We start from the raw sequence: 23,603 nt of genomic DNA, 5'->3' as shown, positions 1-23,603 counted from the left end.
GTACTTCAAGTTAGTTTACAGTGACTTAGTAAAAAAGTAAAGTAAGTTTCCCATTCAGACCTTGTGATCTATAGGGCAGATGATATAAAGATGATATAAAGATCATGTGTTTCTGTGGCCTACAGTTATAAAGGGTGTCATGTGGCCAGCACAACGACCAACCGCCTTTACTTTTTCCCCAACTAATGTCAGGTACCCATTATAGCTGGGTGGACTAGGGCGCCAAAATATCCCGATATTAAAAATCCTTGTCTTCACCAGGATTCGAACCTGGAACCCTCGGTTCGGAAACCACCGCGCCTCCCAGTAAAAAAAGTAATTAGGTGCAGGTCTAAAAATAGCTATTTTTATCATTCTTTTTTCGCACTGACCAGTGGTCGAAGGATATTCTATGACCTTCTTCTGATCTTAAAGATATATTTCATTGCTGAAGTGAACTATAGATCTCGGTTAGTTTGGACTCTAATCGGAAAAGGAAAACTTATTAGATGAAGTGTTTATCTACTATACAAAGAAACAGTCTACATCATGAGAGTCTGACTCATTACTTTATGACAGTCTGACTCACGCCACCTCAAGCGTCTAAGACTCCCTACCACTTATTACAACCTTGTTGAAACTACTATCCGCTCAGCAATCTCTGTCCGGCGACGTCTTGTCCCCGAGGGGAGACTTCCAATGCCACTGGGTCAGGAAGCGAAATAAACTTTTTTTTTTTCTACTTCCCTCCCCTCCTCCTTTCTCTCTTCCTCTCTCCCTGTTCCCCCCCCCCCCCCCATCTTTTTCGCCCTCTCTCTCTCTCTCTCTCTTATTTAGACAGTATCAGTCGATCAGTGATACGTAGGTCAAGAAGTGTACGAGTGATAGATATGTGACATTTTATTATCTCTTTCTTCCTTCGTTTCATCCTTGTTAATATTCGCCCATACAAAGAGCAACAAAGACCCATAAGCAAGGCAAGGTGATCAGGATCGATAACTCCATTCAAAAGAAATGTACGGAAGCCCACAGAATTATCTTCTCATTACACGCCTAATTTCAGGGTAATATTAAGTGCTCGGACACAACTTTGAAGACAGAACACATTCGGAATCGGCGCATAAATTCACGCGGCACGTTAGCTTACAGATGACAAGTTTAATTACTCGTGTAACTTCTAAATTATCAATGGCAGAGCTCGACACATGCCTCGACTCCTGGAAATAAACTGTTTCCTTTAGTGTTGTATTAGAATTCTAGAAACGCTACTGTGACTTATTGTAAGGCGTCTTTTCTTTTTAGTTAGTTTAACGCAACTGTGTCTGTGAGGCGTCTTTCTTTCTAGTTAGTTAAACCCAGCTGTGAGTGTATGTGAGGCGTCTTTCTTTTTAGTTAGTTAAGCGCAGCAGAGAGTTACTGTGAGGCGTCTTTCTTTTTAGTTAGCTAAACGCAACCGTGAGTTATTGTGAGGCGTCTTTCTTTAGAGTGATGTGGATGTTTTCAAGCTAAATTTGGTAATGATATGCGATCGGTCACGTGATTTCCTCGGATACTCATCAGGTAATCTATTCACTAGAGAAACAGCTGTCTTTTATCAACATGTCACTAGGACAATACTTTCTTGTTATTGATGTTGTCAATGATGATGTTGCTGTGTATGTTATTTTGTTGTTGTTGACAATGTTTTTGTTACTGATATTGCTGCTGTTGTTGCTTTTGTTGTAGAAGACGCTTTTGATATATTTTTTTTAAACGATGTTGTTGATGTTTTTTGAAATGATGTTGTTACTGATGATATTTGTTGTTGTTATTGTTGTTTTAGTGGATGTTGTTAATGTTAACAATGTTGTGGCTATTGTTGTGGATGTTTCTGTTGTCGACGATGATATTGTTGTTGATGATGTTGTTATTAATGTTTATGATAATGATGATGATGTTATTGAGTGGATGCTACTGTTGTTCTTGATGATGTTACTGTTGTGGATGATGTTACTGTTGTTGATGATGTTACAGTTGTTCTTGATGATGTTACTGTTCTTGATGATGTTACTGTTGTTGATGATGTTACTGTTGTTGATGATGATAAAGATGCTTATATTGCTGTTGTCGATGCTGTAAATTTTAATGTTGTTGCTGATGTTGTTGTTGATTTTCATCTTGCAACATTGTGTTCTTTTTTTTAATTGTATATACCTAATACCTTTGTACTACTTCACTCGCGAAGGATCATCTCAAAAAACTCAAACCTTCCGCCGAACGACGGGGATGGCACCAGGCAGGGTTTAAATCCGCAACCATCGAGATCACTGAACAACAATCCAGAGTGCATACCACACGACCAGGCAGTGATTTGGTGTACATACTGTAATCAATCTGACACTGATAGACTGCAGGTACTTGGTCACCCAATCTATTTAGTATTTTAAAACAACTGAAAGCTATCCAAAAACAGCCATCCATATATACACCGACGGATCAGCCTTCAAAGCCACCACCAATGCTAATCTTGTTGCCTTCCAGGTTTTCCCCAAAAATAAACACTTTGAAATAAGTGCACCCTGTGGCGACTACTGTTCAAACTTCCAAGCCGAAATTGAGGCAATTACCATAGCTTTGCAGACAGTAGAAAACAAATTATATGAAGGGACACAATCACCATCAGATATTGTTGTCTTTAGAAACTCCCAATCCACTCTTCAAGCACTTAACAGCAGCACCTCAAAGAGCCCTAGAGAGTTGACAACACTAATAGTGATAATACACCAGATGATGACAAAATTAAACATCAACATCACATTACAGTGGATCCTGGACACATTGGCGTCATGAGAAATGAAAGGGCAGATAAGCTTTCAAAGGCAGGATCAGATAAGCTTTCAAAAGCAGGATCCTCTATGGAACAACCAGATAGACCTGTTAACTACTTCACCCTAAGGTTAATGTTAATCAACAACCACAAAGAGGAGTGGCTCAACCAATGGTCAACAGGAAACACAGGCAGAACCATGTATAAAGAAATGAACGTGCCTAACAAACTGGACAGTATTAACTTGCTCCCCCGCAAAGAGCAATCTACAATTTTCCATCTAAGGACAGGACACACACCTCTGTTAAATTAAATATAATTCAATAAATTAAATCCCACACAACTCCCCCTTTATAGACACTGCGCCCACCCTTATGAAACCGTAAACCAAATCCTTTTTGAATGCCCCTTCCTAATCCACCTTAGGCAGACCCAACATAACCAACACCCTGTACGGCAATGCTGAACAACTGAAGAAAACAGCACACTATTTTTCCTTGGCACAAGTCTGCAAAAGAGCTGAGCGCTCAGCAGCAAAAAGCTGACTAGAAGAAGAAGAAAACAAGTTTTAAACCCAGAATATCTGAGATTTTGACAAGAAACTCAAGATACTTAAGTACGCTAAATTGAACTTCACAATAGCCAACGTAGGACAGATGTATATAAAGTATATTTATATATTATTTTGTGCAACAAATGAAAATTGGATTCTGCAGTGCTAACAGGTGCACAAAAATTGCCATATACATTTTAAAAACGTATCAATATTCATTTGGTACACGGATACACACACAGAAAAAAACCTAGCTGTTATAGTTTTCTGATATTAATGAGAATCTCTAATACTACCATAAAGAGGTCAAAGTAGTACAGTCGAAAGGGAAGAAATGAAACTTTCTCAAAATTTGATGACGTAACAGGTAATAGTGAAATGGAATTTTCAAGAGCGCTGTTGGTTTTTTGAGATCCAAACATCAAGGACAGTCATACGGACAGACAGATGACTTTAAAACAAATGTCACTTTTTCCACACGAACACCGCCACAAAAGTTCTGGAATTCTTACACGGCTTTACCATATATTATCATGATAGATAAGTATGTTGACTACAGCATCTGCGCAATGTATACATAATTCTATGTCATACGTAATAAACAAGGCACACATTTTTCATAAAAGCAATCGTGCCCACACGCACATACACACATATAAATGTGAGTGTGTGTGTGCTAGAGATGCCTAAAAAAAACAATTAGATTGTGTATCTTCTTACCTAGATATTTGTATAATAATACAAGAGGCCTGCCCCCGCGTGTACACACTTACAAACAAACACCTCGAGGAGTCAATAGCAGACAATTATATCTCACTGACATTCAACGCCTATTGCACATCCATTACATCCGAGACAGACAGAATGCTTTTTTTCTAATTAGAATTCGGTAATCTGAACATTTCTTTAATATTCTCCTCTCTAGCAAGATTTTTTTTTGTTTTGTATTATCAGTTGTTGACTCACGTGGATGTAGAGAAATTGATTTCCTTAGTTCACCAAGATGAAGTCTGTTTTAATACCTTTTCACCAAGACGGACTCTGTTTTAAAGCCTGTTCATTGAGATATAGCCAATTTGTCTTACGAGTAAGCCGCTTTGATTGTATTGACAACTAGGTCAACTTAACCTTTGCGGGACAGGAACTACTCCCCGCTCCGTTCTCATCCCCAATTCTCTAACAAAGACAGACTTCAAGATATATTTGAGCCGAATTGCAAAACACAGGGCTTCTAAAAATGTCCAGTAATGGACTCCGCACATATTTATCAGGCGTGTTACTCTGTTGAATTTTCATTTTATTTGGAATAATAAAAACAGAATGTGATCAGTTGCATTTCCGGTTGTAGAAGATGCGAGGTTTTGAGCAAATTCAATACTAGGAATTTCGAAAACGGATATATTGTATATACATTTTTGGTTAGCATTGACCTCTGTCAGGTTCATGTACTATGACATAGGCTTCCCGAGCGTGCTTGAATCCTGAAGTGCATCACATTTGAGTATAGAATGCTGAGTCTATGATTATTGAGTCTTAGATTGATGAGTAAGAGATTTATGGGCTATGATGGTAGATTTTAAAATTGTAGAGTCGGAGATTGAAGAGTTAAAGATTGTAGTCTAAGATTGTTAAGTCTTAAACTGTAGAGTCTGAAATTGTAGAACTCAAGACTGTAGCGTAGACTCTAAGATTTGGAAGTGTTACACAAATCATAACGGTGCTCAGGTCAGGTCCACAGAGACCTTTGTGTATCATTACACATTATTCACGTTTCTCAATATCAACTTTTTGTTTACATGTAAATGTCACACAGTTGCCTCCGCGTTTCTTCTTTAAGAAAAAAAAAGGTTTTAAACATTACGGATAATTCCTTTAAGCACCTTTTCCCTACCTCACTTGATAGATTCTGTGTTGAGGTTCACTGTACCTACATGGTCTGACGTAATCTTTGAGGTACTTTTTGTGGCAAACAATATCCTTTGTGTTTCGTAACAGTCACTTCAATTAATATCATTAAAATATTTACAAAACATTGATGTATATTTTGTTTACAGATAATCCAAATACAAGTCTTTCTCACTGAATAAGCGAATAGTAAACATTCTAATATTTTTGTGAAATATACTTTTTATATTGAGAAAGATTTTTAACTTTTTGTTTATAATACTCTGTGTTTTTATTTTCTAAACTATTTATAAATATATACATACATTTTGTTTCCATTCATCTTATAAAGTAATTCTTTTAAAAATAACTAAATATATTTAACTTTAAAAAACAGAATCAGGGTGAGAAACTTTAACTGTTAGGGTCAACTAACTCACTGGAGATCATACAAACTAAAACACTTTGTATCTGAATCCATATCATATGTTAATGTTTGAATGCTATCAGACGAACTTACATTCGTTTTCAGAACGAACATATTTTGTTATTCATCTAGTCTATTCCTTTTGCACAGTGGTGGCTAAATGGTCAAGTGCTTGGCTTCTGAACCAATGGGTGTCGAGTTTCGGGATTTGTTAAAGACGCCCCTGTATTGTGTTGGCTACATGACATCCTCATTAACCATCGGTCATAAAAACATCTAACCCATAGGTCGTAAGGTATGAGTGGAATACTTTACTTTAATCTAGATAGTAAGCTAACAATGACAATGACTGCACAACTTCAGTTCAAAATTGGGTTTAAAAAATGATAGTAAGAAAAAGTTCGTTTCTTTTTCTATTTCTTACTTGGATATCTATATATATATATTTTTATTTCCACAAGGGAAATTTATTTCCGGCGTTCGATGCTCAAGATGCAATGAAAATGGTAGCGCCACAGGAAATCATATCATCTTAATAAGACTAGGGGGACATCTGGGGGAGAAGAATACATTCTCTGTCCTCACTATTTCATGTTAATAACGCCCCAGCTCTCTGCCTTTCACATTGTTATGGTTTTGTTGTTTTGTTTTTTTATTTCCGTGCTCTTATCTTTCAAGCGACGTGTACCCACTTCTACTGAAAGGATTTCGGTACAATACCTCTATTCAAGTTATTCTTTCATGGAGGAACCTGGATTCTTCGGACAACTGATCTCAAATACGGCTCTAACGATTTTCCTTAAAATTTAACACTTGATGTATATCGCTGAAAAAAAAAATTATTTGCTTATTGGCCACACGGAGAAAACTCTAGTTTGACGGTTATATTTTTTTCAAAAATAAAAAATAAAAAAATGTAAATTTGGCTGGAGACTTATGTCTAGGTCTAGAACCAACATGGCGGCATCAGCCGTAATTATGCGTTAACTAAGTAAGTTTTAAATTGATTCAATTTTATTGCTGTTTATAAGCGCTTCTTATATTTTTACGTAAATCTAATATCGATTACATCTAGATTCTATATCTAAAAGTAGCCTAGATCTAGATAAGATCTTAGAAGTTTTAAATCAGAACTTTTATCCTAATGTTAGATCTATATGTCCATATAATAAACATAACAATAAATAATGGCCCAAGTATGCCATCCACGCTGGTAAAATCAGAAAATGCGTAACCTCTAGAGCTGACTGTGTCAAAGGCTCGATTTCTGAATTAAATCAAAAATTGTTTTAGTTATTTTATTTTTCTAATTATTTTATTTTATTTGAAGTTTAATAATGTAGGAATTGTCTTTTTTTTTAAATATATGCTCTTTTTTTTTTCTATGCGTGCTATGAAAGACAAGACGAAACTTCAAAGAAAATTGATAACTTTGTGGGTTTTTTTTTCATTTTTCAAAAAAAAAAAATAGATGCATATGTAATCATCAATCTTTAGGCTTGCCAAGTATTTTCAGGGGAGATCATATTCTAGCCAGGTCAAAGATGTTATCAGAAGAAGGAAGACCAAGATAGATTAAAAATACAAAGATCAGCGTCCTATCGAATGATAAGAATATAAACATCAGAACAAAGAAACAAACAAAGCTTTATGTCTTCTGTATAGTCTCTTGTTATACTCTTAGCAATGTTATCAAAACCCAAAGTATTGTGTACGGTGTGCTTCTCCAGTACAAAGCTAATTGTGAAGTTTAATAGAAGTAATTATGAAATTTAATAAAGGTAATTGCGAGATTTAATAAGGGCTATCATGTTATTTATAAAAAGGCTATCATGTGATTTAATAACGGTTGTCATGAGATTTATTAAAGATGGTCACGAGATTTAATAAAGGTAATCATGATATTTAAATTTAGATTTAAAGGTAATCAGATAATCAAAGTCATAGAGGAAATATTTTACAATTATCTAAAGGGTGAACAATAATTATACATATTTTTAAAAATTTATTGAAAACTGAAAATGATGTGTCGGAATTGCATGAATACAGAAACCATTGGGCTCCAATTGAAATGTAATTCATGATTTATATGGGTAACAATGATGACAAACATCACATAATTATATACATAATCTATATGTTACGCCGATGAGTACATATTAAATTAAATAACAATCAAAGTCTAGACACATACTTGGAAAAAACTCGTGGAAAAACAGTAACATGGTATGCAAGAAAAAGTCCAGTATAAAACTTACTTAGAGAGGGCGGTAAACCCATTCCACAGCGATCAGTCACAGGCGACTTCAACAGCCTCTACCCAGGTAATGGCCTCCAGTTTTAGACTAAACATTACTTTCAAACTTTAGGGTAAATTAGGATAAACGTTTCATTCTGCTCTTACCATCCTGTAATGTATTTCGCTCTATGTATTCTGGCCTGTCTTTTAGTATGCATTTATTTTTCTCATCGGACCTTGAAAGAAGTGTTCCTCCTTGAAATAAGTGTTCCTCCTGCAATGGGAAATATATGTATTGTAAAACTGTCCTTTTTGGCTAGCCCTGACCTCACCCCCAACCCCCCCCCTTTTTGTTTACGAGATGTTTTTCGTTTTTCGTAGCGCTGACCTCTTGACTCCTATCAAGAAAATTGTATCCATAGAAAGACTTTGGGATCGTTTCTTCCGTTAATAAAAATCACTGATAATAAATCAAAACCTTCATTCCATGGAGTTCTTCATCTTTGCAAGCGTTGTGTGTTCAACACAGACCTTTCAGACTAGTGAATAGCGCCAACATGGCCAGTAACCAGGTTTTGTTGGCACGAGACACTGCACCGTGCAAGTGAGTGTTTCTGCTAAGTGCGCATTTTCCAAGATGGATTGTTTTTTCTCTGTTGAGTGCTTTGCGCTTACTTTCACTGGCATTTGTCTTGGAAACAAATGCGAGTATTGATTTCTTTTACTATCAAAGCAGACAAGTAAGTGATATTAGTGATTACTATATATATATATATATATATATATATATATATATATATATATATATATATATATATATATATATATACAGTGCTTTGTTTTGTAAAATAAAATAAGTGCCAGTACTCAATGATTAGGTGTCGGTACTCAGTGATTCATTGCCTAACTTTTAACTACTAATAAATTAATAATATATGTTAAAATACAAGAAAAATAATAATTTTTCCCCACATTCAAAAAGATGCCGGTATCCCGTACCGGTGCGTAACGTCACACATATATATATAATGAATGTATTTATTGGAGATTTTCATACATGCCAGATAACTATAAATAATTTATTTTTGTATATCTGGTGCACAGAATATAGAAAGTGTTAATTAGCTTGCATTTTAAAAGGTTAGCGATAAATGACGTGCACTGTAAACTCAAGTTTCGCACAGAGTAATTTCATTATTTAGTTGGCAACTTTGATCTTTCTCTTATTGTCTCGCCTTTCTTTAGGTTCCCTAATATCGCCCCAAAAATGTTTGGGCGATAGTTCGTCTTTACAATGTTACTGTATTTCATTGCTTTTAGAATGTCAGTCGTAGCGTTAATATTTCACTCTGTAATATCAGAGTTGTCCTCGCTGTTCACGTCTATCATGGCGTCGCTCCTTCTTAGAAGTAACTTTGTGAACACCAGCTGGGAAGAGGCTGTGTGTGGAAGTCTCCTTAGACCGAAATCTGAGCAGAGAGCTTGTCACTCTATGCTCCAAAGACACTGAGGACCCAAGTCAAAGTTAGTCTGAATTTAGAAGATTGCGTAGCACTAGAATTTTAAAAAAACTTGGAGATAAGCCATTTCGCTGATTAAAAATAAAAGAACTTTCTTAATTTTGTTTGGTTGTCTGACTTGTGTAATATTTATTGTGTACAAAGTTATACAGAGCATAAAACTTAACAAGAAAACATAAAAAATACTTTAAAAAACAAAGCATATACTGAATTGTATCAATTGGTTTGGATCAGTCATGTAACTAAATTTGTAAAAGATCTAGACTGTAGACCAACAACAATAAATCTGTGCGATTAGAAATATTTGTACCAATTATTTTTGTTTAGCGCTATTTCATGCTTTTAGCTTTCTCACTACGCTACGATCCTAGCACTTCTCTGGACCAGTTGGGAACATGGAGGAGGGAAGAGGCAAAGAAAGGGATATCTAGGTGAAGTTTACCGTAATCGATTTATGAAAACATTTACAAAAAAAAAAATAAGGGAGGGTGGGATGACCTGACGTCGAACTCATGGTTCACGCCTCCTCAAGCCGACATACTAACCACTATGCTAGTAGGTGCTTATGACTAGCGAAGATTGTATAGTTAAGTATTTTTTTGTTTCTAATTTACTTTAAAGCAGTGACATATAAAGGGGACTAATTCAGCTCATACCACTTTTTCAGTCAAGTACAATTTCTTTTCCTTGTTCGAGATACCAAACAAAATAATTATTAATTACCAACTAATACATTTTTTTTCTATTTATTATTTTATAGTCAGGTAAAAGAAATAATTATGCAAAATTTTAGCTTGATTCAAGATTGGGTGTCGGAGAAATAACGTGTACAGTCTTTTTACCAGACGGACAGAGTGAGTTGATATAACTTTTGTAAAAAGAGAAAGAACAGAAAAGAGATAGAGAGAAAGAAAGAGAGAAAGAAAGATAGAAAAAGAAAGAGATAAAACGATGGTGTTAGAAGTTCCAAACGTAGACTGCATGACCTATGATGTCACACAGTCAACACAAAATCTGTTGAAGTCACAACAACGTCTGCCTACAGTAAAACCTGGACTTGTGTTTAAACTGGTCTCACCCGGGTATTTACTTTTTTCAAATCCTCCTCTACTTGAGGCAATGTTCAAACCCGTTACACACCCCTCTCTTCATTCTAATCTCTGTGTTACGGTTGATGATTTTTTTTCTTAAATCTATTAAGGATCTTACAACTGTAATAGTTGGCAGATTCTGGCATTTTACCAGACAGACAGACAAACAGACAGAGTGAGTTAATATAAGCCTTGTAATAAAAACGTAGAAAAAAGGCAATGTTTTTTTTTTCTTTTCAACGGAGAGCACATCTGTTTGCGATGTATATAAGGAGCCAGCAAGTTAGGCTTTGATTGAGAAGCATCACGTGCTTAGGAAGAAAAGGCTGTGACCTAAATATTTTGTCTCATATGTAGTGAATTCTATAGGAAAAAAATGTTTTTCTATTGAAATAGTAGCTGTTTATATATCTTTATATGTTGTTTTTCTATTACAATTAGTGCTGTTTATCGCTAATATGCTGCTTTCCCATTAAACGTGTAGCTGTTTACACGTTTGAAGTAAACATTTTTGTGTTTGCTATATTGTTTTCCAAATTGGGAAAGAACGGAACGTATCCAAATGTTTTAAAATAGTTTCACGTGTTTATTTTATTTGGATGTCTGGCTTGGGACAAAATGTATTCATTGTTTAAGATTCATTTCTAGCTCTCAGATCAAAACTCCAGAAAAACAAAATGTGTCTCATTTCCTCCATAAAGAATCCTGTCCCTTACCTCTTTTTTTTTCTGGGTTTAATAAATGCTTGAGACATTCGCCTTTAATTTCACTCTTTTGATATGAGAGGAGGGGGGGGGGGTCTAACAGATTAATAAACCTTTTTTTTTTAATTGTGTAGAAATTAAGATCGAAGTTGTCATGCGGATTTAGGTCATTAATTTAAACATTCTAAAATATTGTTCCATTTAACATTAATTCATTATTTAAAACATAATGAATGACACAATGCTCATATCATTAAATTAAATCTAAAAAAAAAATATTTTTAAAATTGTTGGCGCACGATCTGCCATCATAAGTGCTCCTGCCCCGCCTCAGTGTTGATGTTTGTTTAATGTTCAATTAGTGGTTCTACATTTTATTGTACAAGTACTTTTATGATTCGAGATAATTAAGAAACTAATGAAATGCAACAATTAGATATTGATTACAAGTTGACACCGACAAGTGTCAAACTAATTAGTGACAGATTTCTGAGTAATTTAACAAACTTCAAATGAAATGTTTAGTGTCGCACCTGTCAGTCGACTAAATACATTTGTTTGGGGGTGGGGGGGGGGCTATCTTAAAGACGCATGCTTCCATATTTGCTATTTGCTTATCATTCTTCTTGCTTCTACAGAAGTAACTACTCTTTATGCATATTTGTAGTAGCTGTCATTGTCAAGATAAAATTAATTCAATGCTAATGGATCCTCAAAACCAGAGAAAATGGAAAGAATAAGAGCTCATTATGTGAATTGAAAGGATGTTAAAAGGCACTTCTCGTTGGGATAAAACTACACAATATTCAAACACATGAATATCACTTTATGAACTTATGGAGCACTACTTTAAGTTTTGTACTCAATGAGCTGCCACCTTATGCATAGCAGTATATTGTACAGCAGTTAGTGTTTGAAATAAAAGTGTTTTTATTACGTAAAATGTGTATATAGGTGTGTTGTTCTAGTATTTTAGAATCAGAAGAGTTTTAAATTCATCTATGGATATTTTGTATGTTGGTTTCGAACGTCTAAATAGCTTAGTAGTTACATGGATTTACTATTTGACCTCGAATTTAATTCCTAATGTCATTCTACGTTAAGTTACATCCACACTTAAATACAAATCCAGCTCGTGATAACTTCCTCCTTAAGCTAAAGTACACTGTCTGTAGATTTTTACATGTATAATACCATTTTTGTCTCCCTTGACTTTTAAAGTTCAATCTACTACCTTCTGTCTAGGACTCATTCTTTGTTCAATTATTTTCTTTATTCTTGTCCAGTAACTTGGTCATATGTCTTCCTATGACTGGTGAATGCTCATATTGCCGTGTTACACTGCAGCTAAAGTGGTGACTCTTGGTACCGATCTATCATCATCATCTCTACACGACTGGATCTGAATTCAGCTTTCAATATAATAATTGATTAAAAGATTCAGCGTTTCTCAATGTAAATTCACTATTTTCTTTTCTATTTTCTTTTCTAGGTCAGTGATTTTTATAGCACTGTTCTCAAAATATAGGCTAATGATTGTCAAGAAGTATCTTTTATTCACTTATGTCAGGCAATGATGACCCTGGATCCTACTAGTATTGACATTTACTCCTGATTCAAATGTGCACTCTTACTATTGCGATTCTACGTGCTTAAAAATCCAATCAGTTTTCACATATGTCTCGTTCAACTTCATAGCAAAAAATAATAGGAAGAAGGGGTAGTGATGGTGGCCATATGCTATGATTGGAAGATGAGGTAACGATGGTGGCTATATACTATAGTATGAAGATGAGGTAACGATGGTGGCTATATGCTATAATATGAACTCATTGTAACAACTAAACTGTTTAATAGTTTATTTAGGATTTTAATTGTTCAATCAAATATCTTATAGTGAAATTTGTCTATGTTGCAGTTCTAAAGGGACATTTTTTCGGCTAAATGTCTATGATAGATTTATTTCTCCTAAGCAATGGATGGATTCAAACTATTCTGGATAACTAGCATGAATCCACGGGTGGAGTATTTCCTGATATGAAAAAAAAAATCAATAATTGTATTGTGTTACCGATGTTATATAAACTGTCTAGTGTTGCTAATTCCCACGGACATGAATATAAGATTTTAAAAAGAACACAGACCATCTAGATGTCTCTATGAGCTTACGTTGGAAAGAGTTAAGCTCAAATCTATTTAGTCACACTGGTAACGTTGTGGAATTCAATTCATAGATGGCACCACTTGATCTGGAGCTCTGTGGATTAGATTCAGCTGGACAGTAGCCGGAGCCTCAGCGTCTTGGAGTATGTGAACTAACAATGGCTGTGCTATTCATGGGCGTGTTTATCATGGAGGCTACCTGTTCAGGTGAGTACGTTGATTATTAAAGATATAACCTGTTATTGTGTGTATGTGGGTTTTGAGGTAAGAATTCAGAAAAGTCCTTAAAAATTATAATTGCTGTAAAATATTAGTTTATAATACGATATTTAAAAAAAAACAAAACGTCTGTCTGTATTATTTTGTTAACAAAGATTATATTGAGTAAAATGGTATTGTTACGGTCATAGCTCAGCATGGTGTGAATGACAAATGGTGTGATATTGGAGTATTGAATGGAAGGAGTGTTAAAAAAGTGGAAGCTGGAGGATGTCGACATGAAGAGAGTTGAAACTATTATGTTTACGTCATTTGTAATAATATTAAAGTATTTCTTCATTAGAACCTGAGAGTGTCACCTTATTTTTAACAGCCTTGTGTCGTCACAGGTATCACTTATTTTGAATCAACCATGTAATTGAGTTTTTCTGGATCTAGAATAACAATAAGAAATTTGTTCTCTGGGAAATATTTTTATGAATTGTTTTTATTGAACACAACTTTAATGCTCAGTGCTCTATTGTCCAATCACTTTTGTGGGGAATCTAAGAGAAGGTTTCCGTGCTGCCTTTTCAAAAACAATATTTTAAAAGTTGCTCAAGTCTGAATTCTAACCTGAGCCTCCATGATTTAATGCCGACTTGTTAGCTACTGAGCTATCCAAGTACCTATAAAAGTTGATTATGCAACCTTTAATCAGGAAACATGAAAAGGACCAAGATGTATGTGTTTAGTCGCTGAATGAACCATTATGTTTCACCTGTTCTATTTATGTGTATGTTTCTGTTGTGTTGTCTGTATATGAGAATAGAGTCCTTGTAATCACAACAAATTTCTATAAGGAGCAATAAAGCAGGCTTAGTCTTAGTCATAGACAATAATTCAGTGTGCAAAGTGTCAACTTGATCCGAGACTGGGAAGTTAGAGAAATAACGTGTACAATACTTCACCCAGACAGATGAAACGAGTGAGTTCAGATAGACCTTGGAATACAAATCAGCTTCTTTGTAGTTCATATAGGCCTTGGAATACAAATCAGCTTCTTTGTAGTTCATATAGACCTTGGAATACAAATCAGCTTCTTTGTAGTTCATATAGACCTTGGAATACAAATCAGCTTCTTTGTAGTTCATATAGGCCTTGGAATACAAATCAGCTTGTTTTATATGAATGCGGGACGCGGGACGATGAGTGCTGTACAGTTCTTTAAAAAAAATGAAAAGGAAGTAACAGTTAGTACTATTAAATATTTGGCTTCAAGTAAACGTCTCGGCAAGAATAAAGGAAGAAATGAAAGTCTTAGGACACATTGTCCACTGGTAGTTCATATCGTGTAGACGCTTAGTTCTTTCATGTAGAAGGCAAATAATTGCATGTTAAAATTTCGTAGTTTATCATTTGTCCCAAGCAGAATTGCTGAAAGGTAAAGTATATGCAGAGTAGGCCACACTTGCCTATAGATAGTGTAATAAGGGATTTAGACCAAACAGGCAAAACATAAACATTTTATCACATTATAAAAGAGCAAAGCTTTTGTAAGGGGAAGAGTTTCACATTTAAATCTATATGTCTTAATAATGTAGAATGTATTTCCCTTTTTCGATATCAAACAAAATAATTAATTGTAAATTATTAATTGAATAATTTGTTGTTGTTTTTTAAATTGATTTATGTTTTGTTTGTTACAATAAATATATATATAGTTCGTCCATCGTGGTTCGATGATGACCACTTTGTCATCCAGGGGGCTGAGGCGTACAATAAATAATGTCTAAGGTTTCAACTTGATCCGAGAATGAGTGTGGGAAAAATAACTTGTACATTTATCTAAGGGGACAAAACCATCTTATATTTACCCGTATCTCTTAATACTGAAGGATTTCCTTTTTTGGTATCAAACAGAATAATCAATTACCAGTAATTTACAAATTGGTTAATTTATTATTTGGCGATTCTTCTTTTGTTATGTAAAATAAATATCTTTGGCTTTAACTTTACTTCTAAACGTGTGGGAGTGTGTAATAGTGTGAGCAATATTAGTACCAGACAGACAGAAGGAATGAGTAGTTTATATAAGCTTTCTAAATAAAGGAATTTTCTATTTCCTTACAATTTGATAATACCTACCAGTTGTTTTTTTTTCAGATAGTGTCTCTTTATCAAAAGGGTCTGTACACTTTAAAATAGTTTTGAGCTATTTCACTTCCTAATTAGCCCCAGTGAGTCTTTGGAAAACTCCATTCATCCATTCTGGGGCGTTCCATTTAAATCAATTCTCTCCCTTGTTAGTATTAATAGAACGCAGGTCACTCGGGACCTATCTTATTACTGAGTAAATTTTCGCTTCGTTCTTCATGTGCTACTTAAGAAGTCAGGACACTGCACTTGAGTAAGAGACACATCATTAGGTTTTTATGTTTGCACATATTATTTAACATAATGTAGGTTTTGCATTGAAGTATAACTGTTGAGATACCAGGATCAAAACACCAGCTCTAGTCGGGTTCAAACTGGTGGAAACTTAACACAAAGTATTTTTGTTTCACATTATAAACTCGACTCTGTTCGCATTGTTACAGCAGATAGGTATAGAATGTGTTATTCCTATGGGATGTCTGGTAGCCATTGGACGGGATCATGAATCGGTACTAATAAAATAAGTACATATATTCTAAAGGTTAGGAAGTTTGTTATTTTGTAATCTATACGGCACAGCCTCTTTGAGCCACGACCTTGTGAAGCGGTAGGTCTCTTCTTAAAACAGTGTGCTGTTTTCCAAGTGTGAGTACTTATAGATTACATTGTCTACAACCCTAACGGTCAGGTACCAGGTGGATGATAGTTTCTGATGAATTTCAAGATACATTAAAGTTTCATTTATTTGAATATGATTTTAGATTGTCTAATTAATTAATACTGCCTGTTTAATATACGCCCATGTAATAATCCTAGCACTTGCAGAGTGTACATTGTTTTATATAACTTAAGACGTATTAACTTTTCATTATATTCTTTATGATGTTTTGTATAATACACACTTATACTACACATTTATAAATGCTATTGTTTATCTATCTAACTAAATACTACCGAGGTATCTCTATATCTATCTATCTATCTATTTATTGATCGATCAATTTTTCTTTCTTTCTTTCTGTCCTTCTTTTGTTCTTTCTAGCATAAAGTAACATGATCTGCTCTCGGGATTTGTCTTTCTTATGTATATTATTATTGACAGCTAGACAGTATAACAAGAGTAGCCTTTTAAAAGGAAGTTAAGAATGACTGTTATTTAAAAAAAAATACCTTTCGTTAACGGTAATGAAAAAGAACGAAAAAAATATTTTGAAAAACAAAAAATGGAAAAAAAAAGGAACGAAACGAAATATTATTAAACCAAAGAACATTTACTAAAACTAGGACTTAAGGCTTTATGAGGTATACTATTTTGCATGGCAACAATCGGCTTCAGACATTACCATCTAGGTCATTCTAGGAGAACGATGAAAAGGTCATCTGTTTCTGTGGCCCAAGGTTAACGAGGGTGTCACGTGGCCAACACTTTATTTTACCCTAACTACTGTCAGGTACCCATTAAAGCTGAGACTCAGAGGCGCCTTAATAGATCCTGAATTTTAAAATCCCAGCATGCGAACCCAGACTCATCGGTTCGGAAGCCAAGCTCTTTACCACTCAGCCACCGCGCCCCTAAAAGTAAAATGTATACCACACGACATTTTAAAATTGAAATCACACTTTATTTCCGTTTTTCTGCATTGTTTTTATTTTTATAACTTTAAATTTCAAACTCTACACATATGTCAAAATTGTAGCCGTCAGTATCTTTGAGAAAACGGAAACTGAAATACAAAAAAAAATATAAGTAAAAGTAAAATCAAATGCTGGAAAAAAAAGATGTAAAATAAATGAGTAGTTTCTATGGAAGAAAGAAAGCGGAACCGGAATTAGTTTTTAAAATTACATTCTTGACATTGTTTAATTTTAAAAATGTCCCAATTTCAACAACAAACACTATAGTATAAAAAAAAACAACTTTATTTTCGAAACACATATCAAGTAGTCATTCAAAATGGAAGCCCCAAATTTAGACCTTTCAGCTGAAAGTACATGTAATAAATCTATGACTAACGTCAGATGTGGATGCCCCTCTCCAAGGAGGAATACATTCTACCATTAATGTCATCAAAAGTAAAGGATTGTCTAGTGCAAGATTAATACCAAAGCTTGGAGATTCACAACTAAAGGATAAACATTCCGAATAATCTGTGCAAGAAGGATTCTCAATTTTCTGAATAAAGCCTCTAAAGAAAGTCAAATCTTGATATATATATATATATATATATATATATATATATATATATATATATATATATGCATCACATATATATATATGACTGTATGATGATATGAAGTCTTACTCTTTGGCAAGTAATATCCATGGTGTTTAAGTGTATTTTTCTCTTCTATATAAATACAGTAATGGATAGTAGCTTAAATAAGAAAAAAGATACACATACAAAAAACACAACTTTCTATCCATTAACTATATATGTATTATAATATATAGACAAATAGATGGACAAACAGGCAGTCAGACAGACACGTGGACGGACAGATAGATAGATAGATAGATAGATAGATAGATAGATAGATAGATAGATAGATAGATAGATAGATAGATAGATAGATAGATAGATAGATAGATAGATAGATAGATAGATAGATAGATTTCTCTATTTGTGCATAAATACACACACACACATACATACGCTCTCTCTCTGTATCTCTCTCTCACAAACACAAATGCAGCCCCACATGTGCCTAATATGTCTTTAATGGGGCATACAAATCACAGTTTCAGATCCGTTCATCAGGAAAGACGTCAAATGAAACCGTCTGATCGAGTTCTCTCATTGGGCGCGTAAAATTCAGGGGGAGAAAACCTTGATTGGACGTTGTCTAGTGGCTATCTTTCTCGTGGACTCGACCTTGGCTAGCGCTGTCGTAGGCCCAGTCTGAGCTCACAGTAAACAAACTGTTTCCCCCCTACGCAACTAAAACAACCAAAGTGTAATGATCCAATATTGAGCGATCTTATTCTTTCTTTTTTGAAGAGTAGTATTTATATGATTTTATATAAAGTGACGAAAGAGTAAGAAAGGGGGCTCTGAGGGTCGGTATTCACACAACGTCACAAACAACCATATCATTCTCATATTCTTTGTGAAGATATTGAAACCTACCTTTTTACCTGCCTGGATGGACCACATCGGGGGGCCGATTTTGGGCTACACATTTCCACGCAAACTGTCTTTGTAACCTTGTTTTTTTTTTCCCGTTTTGTTTAAAAGTTGGTTCAAACGTACGTAAATAAAATATTTATAATGATTTTTTTTTTTTTACATAAAGAAAAGACACGCTTACGGAAGAAATTAGTTCTTCATCAAAAGTGTGCGTATGTGTATGAATTTTTGTTAAAATGATATTGAAATTAATAGGCACAAAACTTTGGGCACCTGTGTTAACTCTTTGTTGCCTCTTTTTTTTTTAAATAAGTTTTTAATCAAGGTATATATCTAAATGAAAACTGTCGAAGTTTTAGCTAGCAACGGACAGAAAGTGATAGAGGTCTGGGCTTGGGTGTTAACTACACTTTTGCTGACACAGACAAGATTTTCACTAAATATACGAGTACAATAAACTATTGCAGTAAAACTGAACCCCCCATTGAGAACAAAAGATCTGTCAATGTGGACAAGATGTTGCTCCTACCCTAATAGTTTTTTTTTCTCTTTTCTGTTTTGTTTCCCTCTTTCTTCTATTTCTGTCTGTCTGTCTCTAATTCTATTTCTGTTATTCAGTTTGGGTTTTCTCACTTCAATTATTTCTCGCCTATTTTCTAAGTATTTCTCCAACTTACTAACAATTATCTCCTCTCCTGCTCTTCTCTCTTTCTCTCTCTCTCTATCTGTCTATTTCATTCTCTCTCTCTCTCTCTCTCTATTTCATTCTCTCTCTCTCTTTCTCTCTCTCTATTTCATTCTTTCTCTCTTTCTCTCTCTCTCTATTTCATTATCTCTCTCTCTATGTCATTCTCTCTCTCTCTCTCTCTCTCTATTTCATTCTCTCTCTTTCTCTCTCTCTCTCTCTATATATATATATTTCATTCTCTCTCTTTCTCTCTCTCTATTTCATTCTCTCTCTCTTTCTTTCTCTCTCTCTCTTTCTCTCTCTATTTCATTCTCTTTCTCTCTGTTGTGTCTTACTCTCACTCTTCTTAAAACTGTACCTCTTAACTCTAAAAAAAAACGTCTCTCTTTTTTTATCTCCTCCCTTGCATTGATAATGCATTGATACATATATTTGTGTCATTTTAAATTATTCCCTGTCTTCCCCCTCCCTCTCTCTCTCTCTCTCTCTCTCTCTCTCTCTCTCTTACTCTCCATCTCTCTATCTCTTACATATTATGTCTTACCATCTCTTACCCATAATACATTTATTCACCCCACTACACACCCGCACTTCTCTGTATCTCTAAAATGTCCTCTTTCACATAACACATCAAGAGAAGCACAGCATTACATCCAGTTACATAGCCCAACTAGACACGTGATAGAAACACATATATTTATGCTCAGATATCTAAACATAAAGTTCCTATTTATTGTATGACAAAAACTTCTAAACATATGGAATTTTTTTCCCCAACAGAACTAGATCTGGATATCGCTACATCTAGATTTTTCTGGGTATGTTTCTTCCTGAAAAGCTTGAAATGGAACAACGCTTATCTGGGTGACAAATTGTGTCTCTGGCAATGACATTATTACAAATGTATCTTAGAGAGAACATAACTTGGGGATATCCATGAAACGTCTCGTGTTCAAAACGAGGTTAAATTTGAAACAATAAAAACATTAAAAAAAAACTTATATTAAGTGTAATTGTATCAATTAGTTTGGATCAGTTATGTCATTATGTGTACATCTTTGATCTGGACACAATAAATCTGTGCGATTAGAAATACTTTTATCAATTGTTTTTGTTTAGATTTTAGCTTTCTCTATGCTCTATGATCCTATCACTTGTCTGGACCAGTTGTGAAAGGGGGGTGGAAGAAGGGGGTATCTTGGTGAATGTTAACATGATCATTTTTTTTAATTTTAATTTTTTTTTTATGCATAAAAAATGTTCACGCAGGGCTCAAGAATTCTAAAAGTGATTTATTCAACTTATACCACCACATCTGTCAAGTACGATTTCTTTCCCTTGTTCAAGATACCAAACAAAATAATTCATTACCAATAGTTAATTAACTAATTGGTTTCTTTGTTTAATTGATTCTTGTGCTGTCAGGTTAAAGAAATAATTGTGTAAAATTTCATCTTAATTCGAGATTTGTCGTCGGAGAAATCACGTGTACTAACTTTTTACCAGAAAGAGACACAGAGTGAGTTAATATAAGCTTTGTAAAAACATCATCAATAGATTTCAAAATGTACAAACATATTGACTCAGTTCCAGACCAACAAACAAAGACATTTTAGTTTTACTGGTATATTACTTTATAGAAAGTGGCAATGTTTAATATGCGTCACAAAAGACAACACTTTTCTTTGTTTTTAAAAGTAAAGTACATCGATTTCGAACGTGGCCAAGCCAGCCAAGGCGTTCGTAGAATGCCAGTAGGTCGACTTCCACAGGACATCCTGTATGGCGATCTAATAGAAGGCAGGGGAGCCGCTGGTCGCCCACTTTTACGTTATACGGATGAATGCAAACTCGACATGAAGCTCTTCAAAATCGACACTGGCAACTGGGAAGAGGTGGCTCTGGACAGATCCACATGGAGAGAGAGCATAAAGGAAGGGTCACAGATTGCAGATGTCATACACAACAGAAGCAGAAAGAAGGGTGAAAATGCAACGTGGCCTGGTGATTACATATGCCCAACCTGCGATTGCAGCTGTGTATCAAGGATTGGCCTCTTTAGTCACACAAGAAGTTGCAAAGGGAAAAGATCGTCTCGCGAGACGTAAAATGCCACAGAACATCGATTTCGAGGAGGATCACTTTTGTCATCCAGGGGTCTGACGGCCTGAGTTGTTGTTTTTTATAGATAAACACAAATACTTACTGGTAGATCTACATGCCCTGTGGATGTTTGTAGTTTTATCACAAGGAATTTCTATTAGTTGTTCTCTCGAGTTGAGTTTCTCAAGGATAAATATTAAAACATGTGATCATATTAGACAGTACACAAAAGTCAGACCTTACGATCTATAGGGCAGATGATGTAAAAGTCATCTGTTTCTATGACAAACTGTTAACGAGTGTGTCATGTGACCAGCACAATGACCAACCACCTTTACTTTCACCAACTAATGTCAGGTACCCATTAGATTCTGTGGACTTAAAGGCGTCTTAAAAATCCCGAAGCTCTAAATCACAGCCTTCGAGATTCAAACCCGGGACCACCCCATTTGGAAGCTAAGAGCTTTACCCCTCATCCACCATGCCCCATATCAGACAGTCGTGCCTACCTTTTTTTTGTTTTGGGGGGGGGGGAATCGAATTTATTTAAGCCGAGTCTTTGAGCAGAAGTTTTAAAGTATGACTCCAGGTCTGTAGTTTCAGCAACTCGGTTACATGAAATCGATTTCCCTTTCTGCGGCTTGATGTTTATATATATATATGGAAAACAAAAGATGGCATATTTAAATATTAATGTAAAAGGTTTTCATAATACAGAAATTAGATGTTGCTTCTATTCTGAAAACCAAACATGCGACCGTGAAATCAGAATTGTATTAGTGCTTTTCCTTTTTGAGATGAAAACGTGTCAGACAACACACAATCAATAGACGGCTTTTTCCCTATGGGGGGGGGGGGAGGGATGCTAAAAATAAAAGTGTACCGTCAACAATGTCTTATCTGCAGAAAACATTTCTGAAACGGCGACCTCTAGATGACCTCTAAATGCTAGTGCCATCGTTCAAAAACTTGTTGTTGGGTTGTAAACAGTTTATTTCCTGGACAAAAATGGCTCATGACCCAGAAACTGCGGAAACTGATTTGCGGCCGCATCACCTGAGTATGGGCCTGTAAGTGTTTAATGAGGTGTAAATGTAACTCTGATCTGTGGATGGTGAAAGCGCAGGGACCTTTTGTTTTCAAATTAAATACGGATGTCTGTCGTATCTTATCTTATCTTATCTTAATCTAGTCGTGCATGCTTATTAGAGACTTATTCTCTGATAAGTCTTTGGTTATCCTGGCTAATTCAGGCCACCCGTTCCATGCTCTAATGGCACTAGGTAAGAGGGAGCACTTGTACAAGTTTTCCTACCATATAAAAGAAGAAATATGCCTTTATCTTTGTGTCTGAGTATTCTATCAGGTTGAGTTGTTATATTTGTAAGTTATGGTCCACTGTATTATTGCTACTTCACTTGGCATTCTTCTGTCCAGAAGTGTCTCTAAATTTACCTATGTTACTTATAGTGTTACTCTAACCCAGTGTTTCCCAAACTTTTGCTTTAACGAACACGCTTATCAGAGATCTCGCTCTCATACAGAACAGGTTTACTTTCACTGTTTTCCTTGAAACTGTTTATATATAACACCACTACAGCTGTACAGCACATTTTTTTCTAACACTAAATTCCTTGAGCAAAAAGCAAAGCAACGCATAATTCAAACGCCTGGAAAATGATTTTCCTCACAAGTCAAAAAAGCGTTGAAAGGGAGATAATTTCATAAAGGCTCGACAAAGAGGAACACGTTGTCTATTAATGAACTCTAAATGACCTCTTGTTTTTTTGTCTTCTCCTAAATGATGCACTAATCAATAGAGAGACAATATACAGAAAGGTAACATAGAAACAGGCAATATGCAGACAGACAATTGTTAGACAAATAGACATAGGCAATATGCAGACAGACATTTGCTAGACAAAATAGAAACAAGCAATATGCAGAGAGACAACTATTAGAC

At 35.0% G+C, this 23,603-nt stretch overlaps 1 protein-coding gene across 1 annotated transcript in view; it reads left to right on the top strand.

Moving 5' to 3' along the window:
• Positions 1-849: 849 nt before the first annotated feature.
• LOC106067204 (neuronal acetylcholine receptor subunit alpha-10-like) overlaps positions 850-23,603 on the top strand; it is an 85,302-nt gene continuing 62,548 nt past the window's right edge. Inside the window, exons 1-2 of the mRNA XM_056034280.1 lie at positions 850-1,539; positions 13,122-13,573. Of these exons, the coding sequence (XP_055890255.1) occupies positions 13,525-13,573 (49 nt within the window). The 5' untranslated portion in view covers positions 850-1,539; positions 13,122-13,524. The remainder of the gene's footprint in view (positions 1,540-13,121; positions 13,574-23,603) is intronic.

The sequence above is a fragment of the Biomphalaria glabrata genome, chromosome 7 (genome assembly GCF_947242115.1).
Source record: "Biomphalaria glabrata chromosome 7, xgBioGlab47.1, whole genome shotgun sequence".
In the NCBI taxonomy this organism is placed as follows: Eukaryota; Metazoa; Mollusca; class Gastropoda; family Planorbidae; genus Biomphalaria; species Biomphalaria glabrata.
The sequence above is the reverse complement of the archived record's forward strand: the minus strand, read 5'-3'. Positions and strand labels throughout refer to the sequence as shown.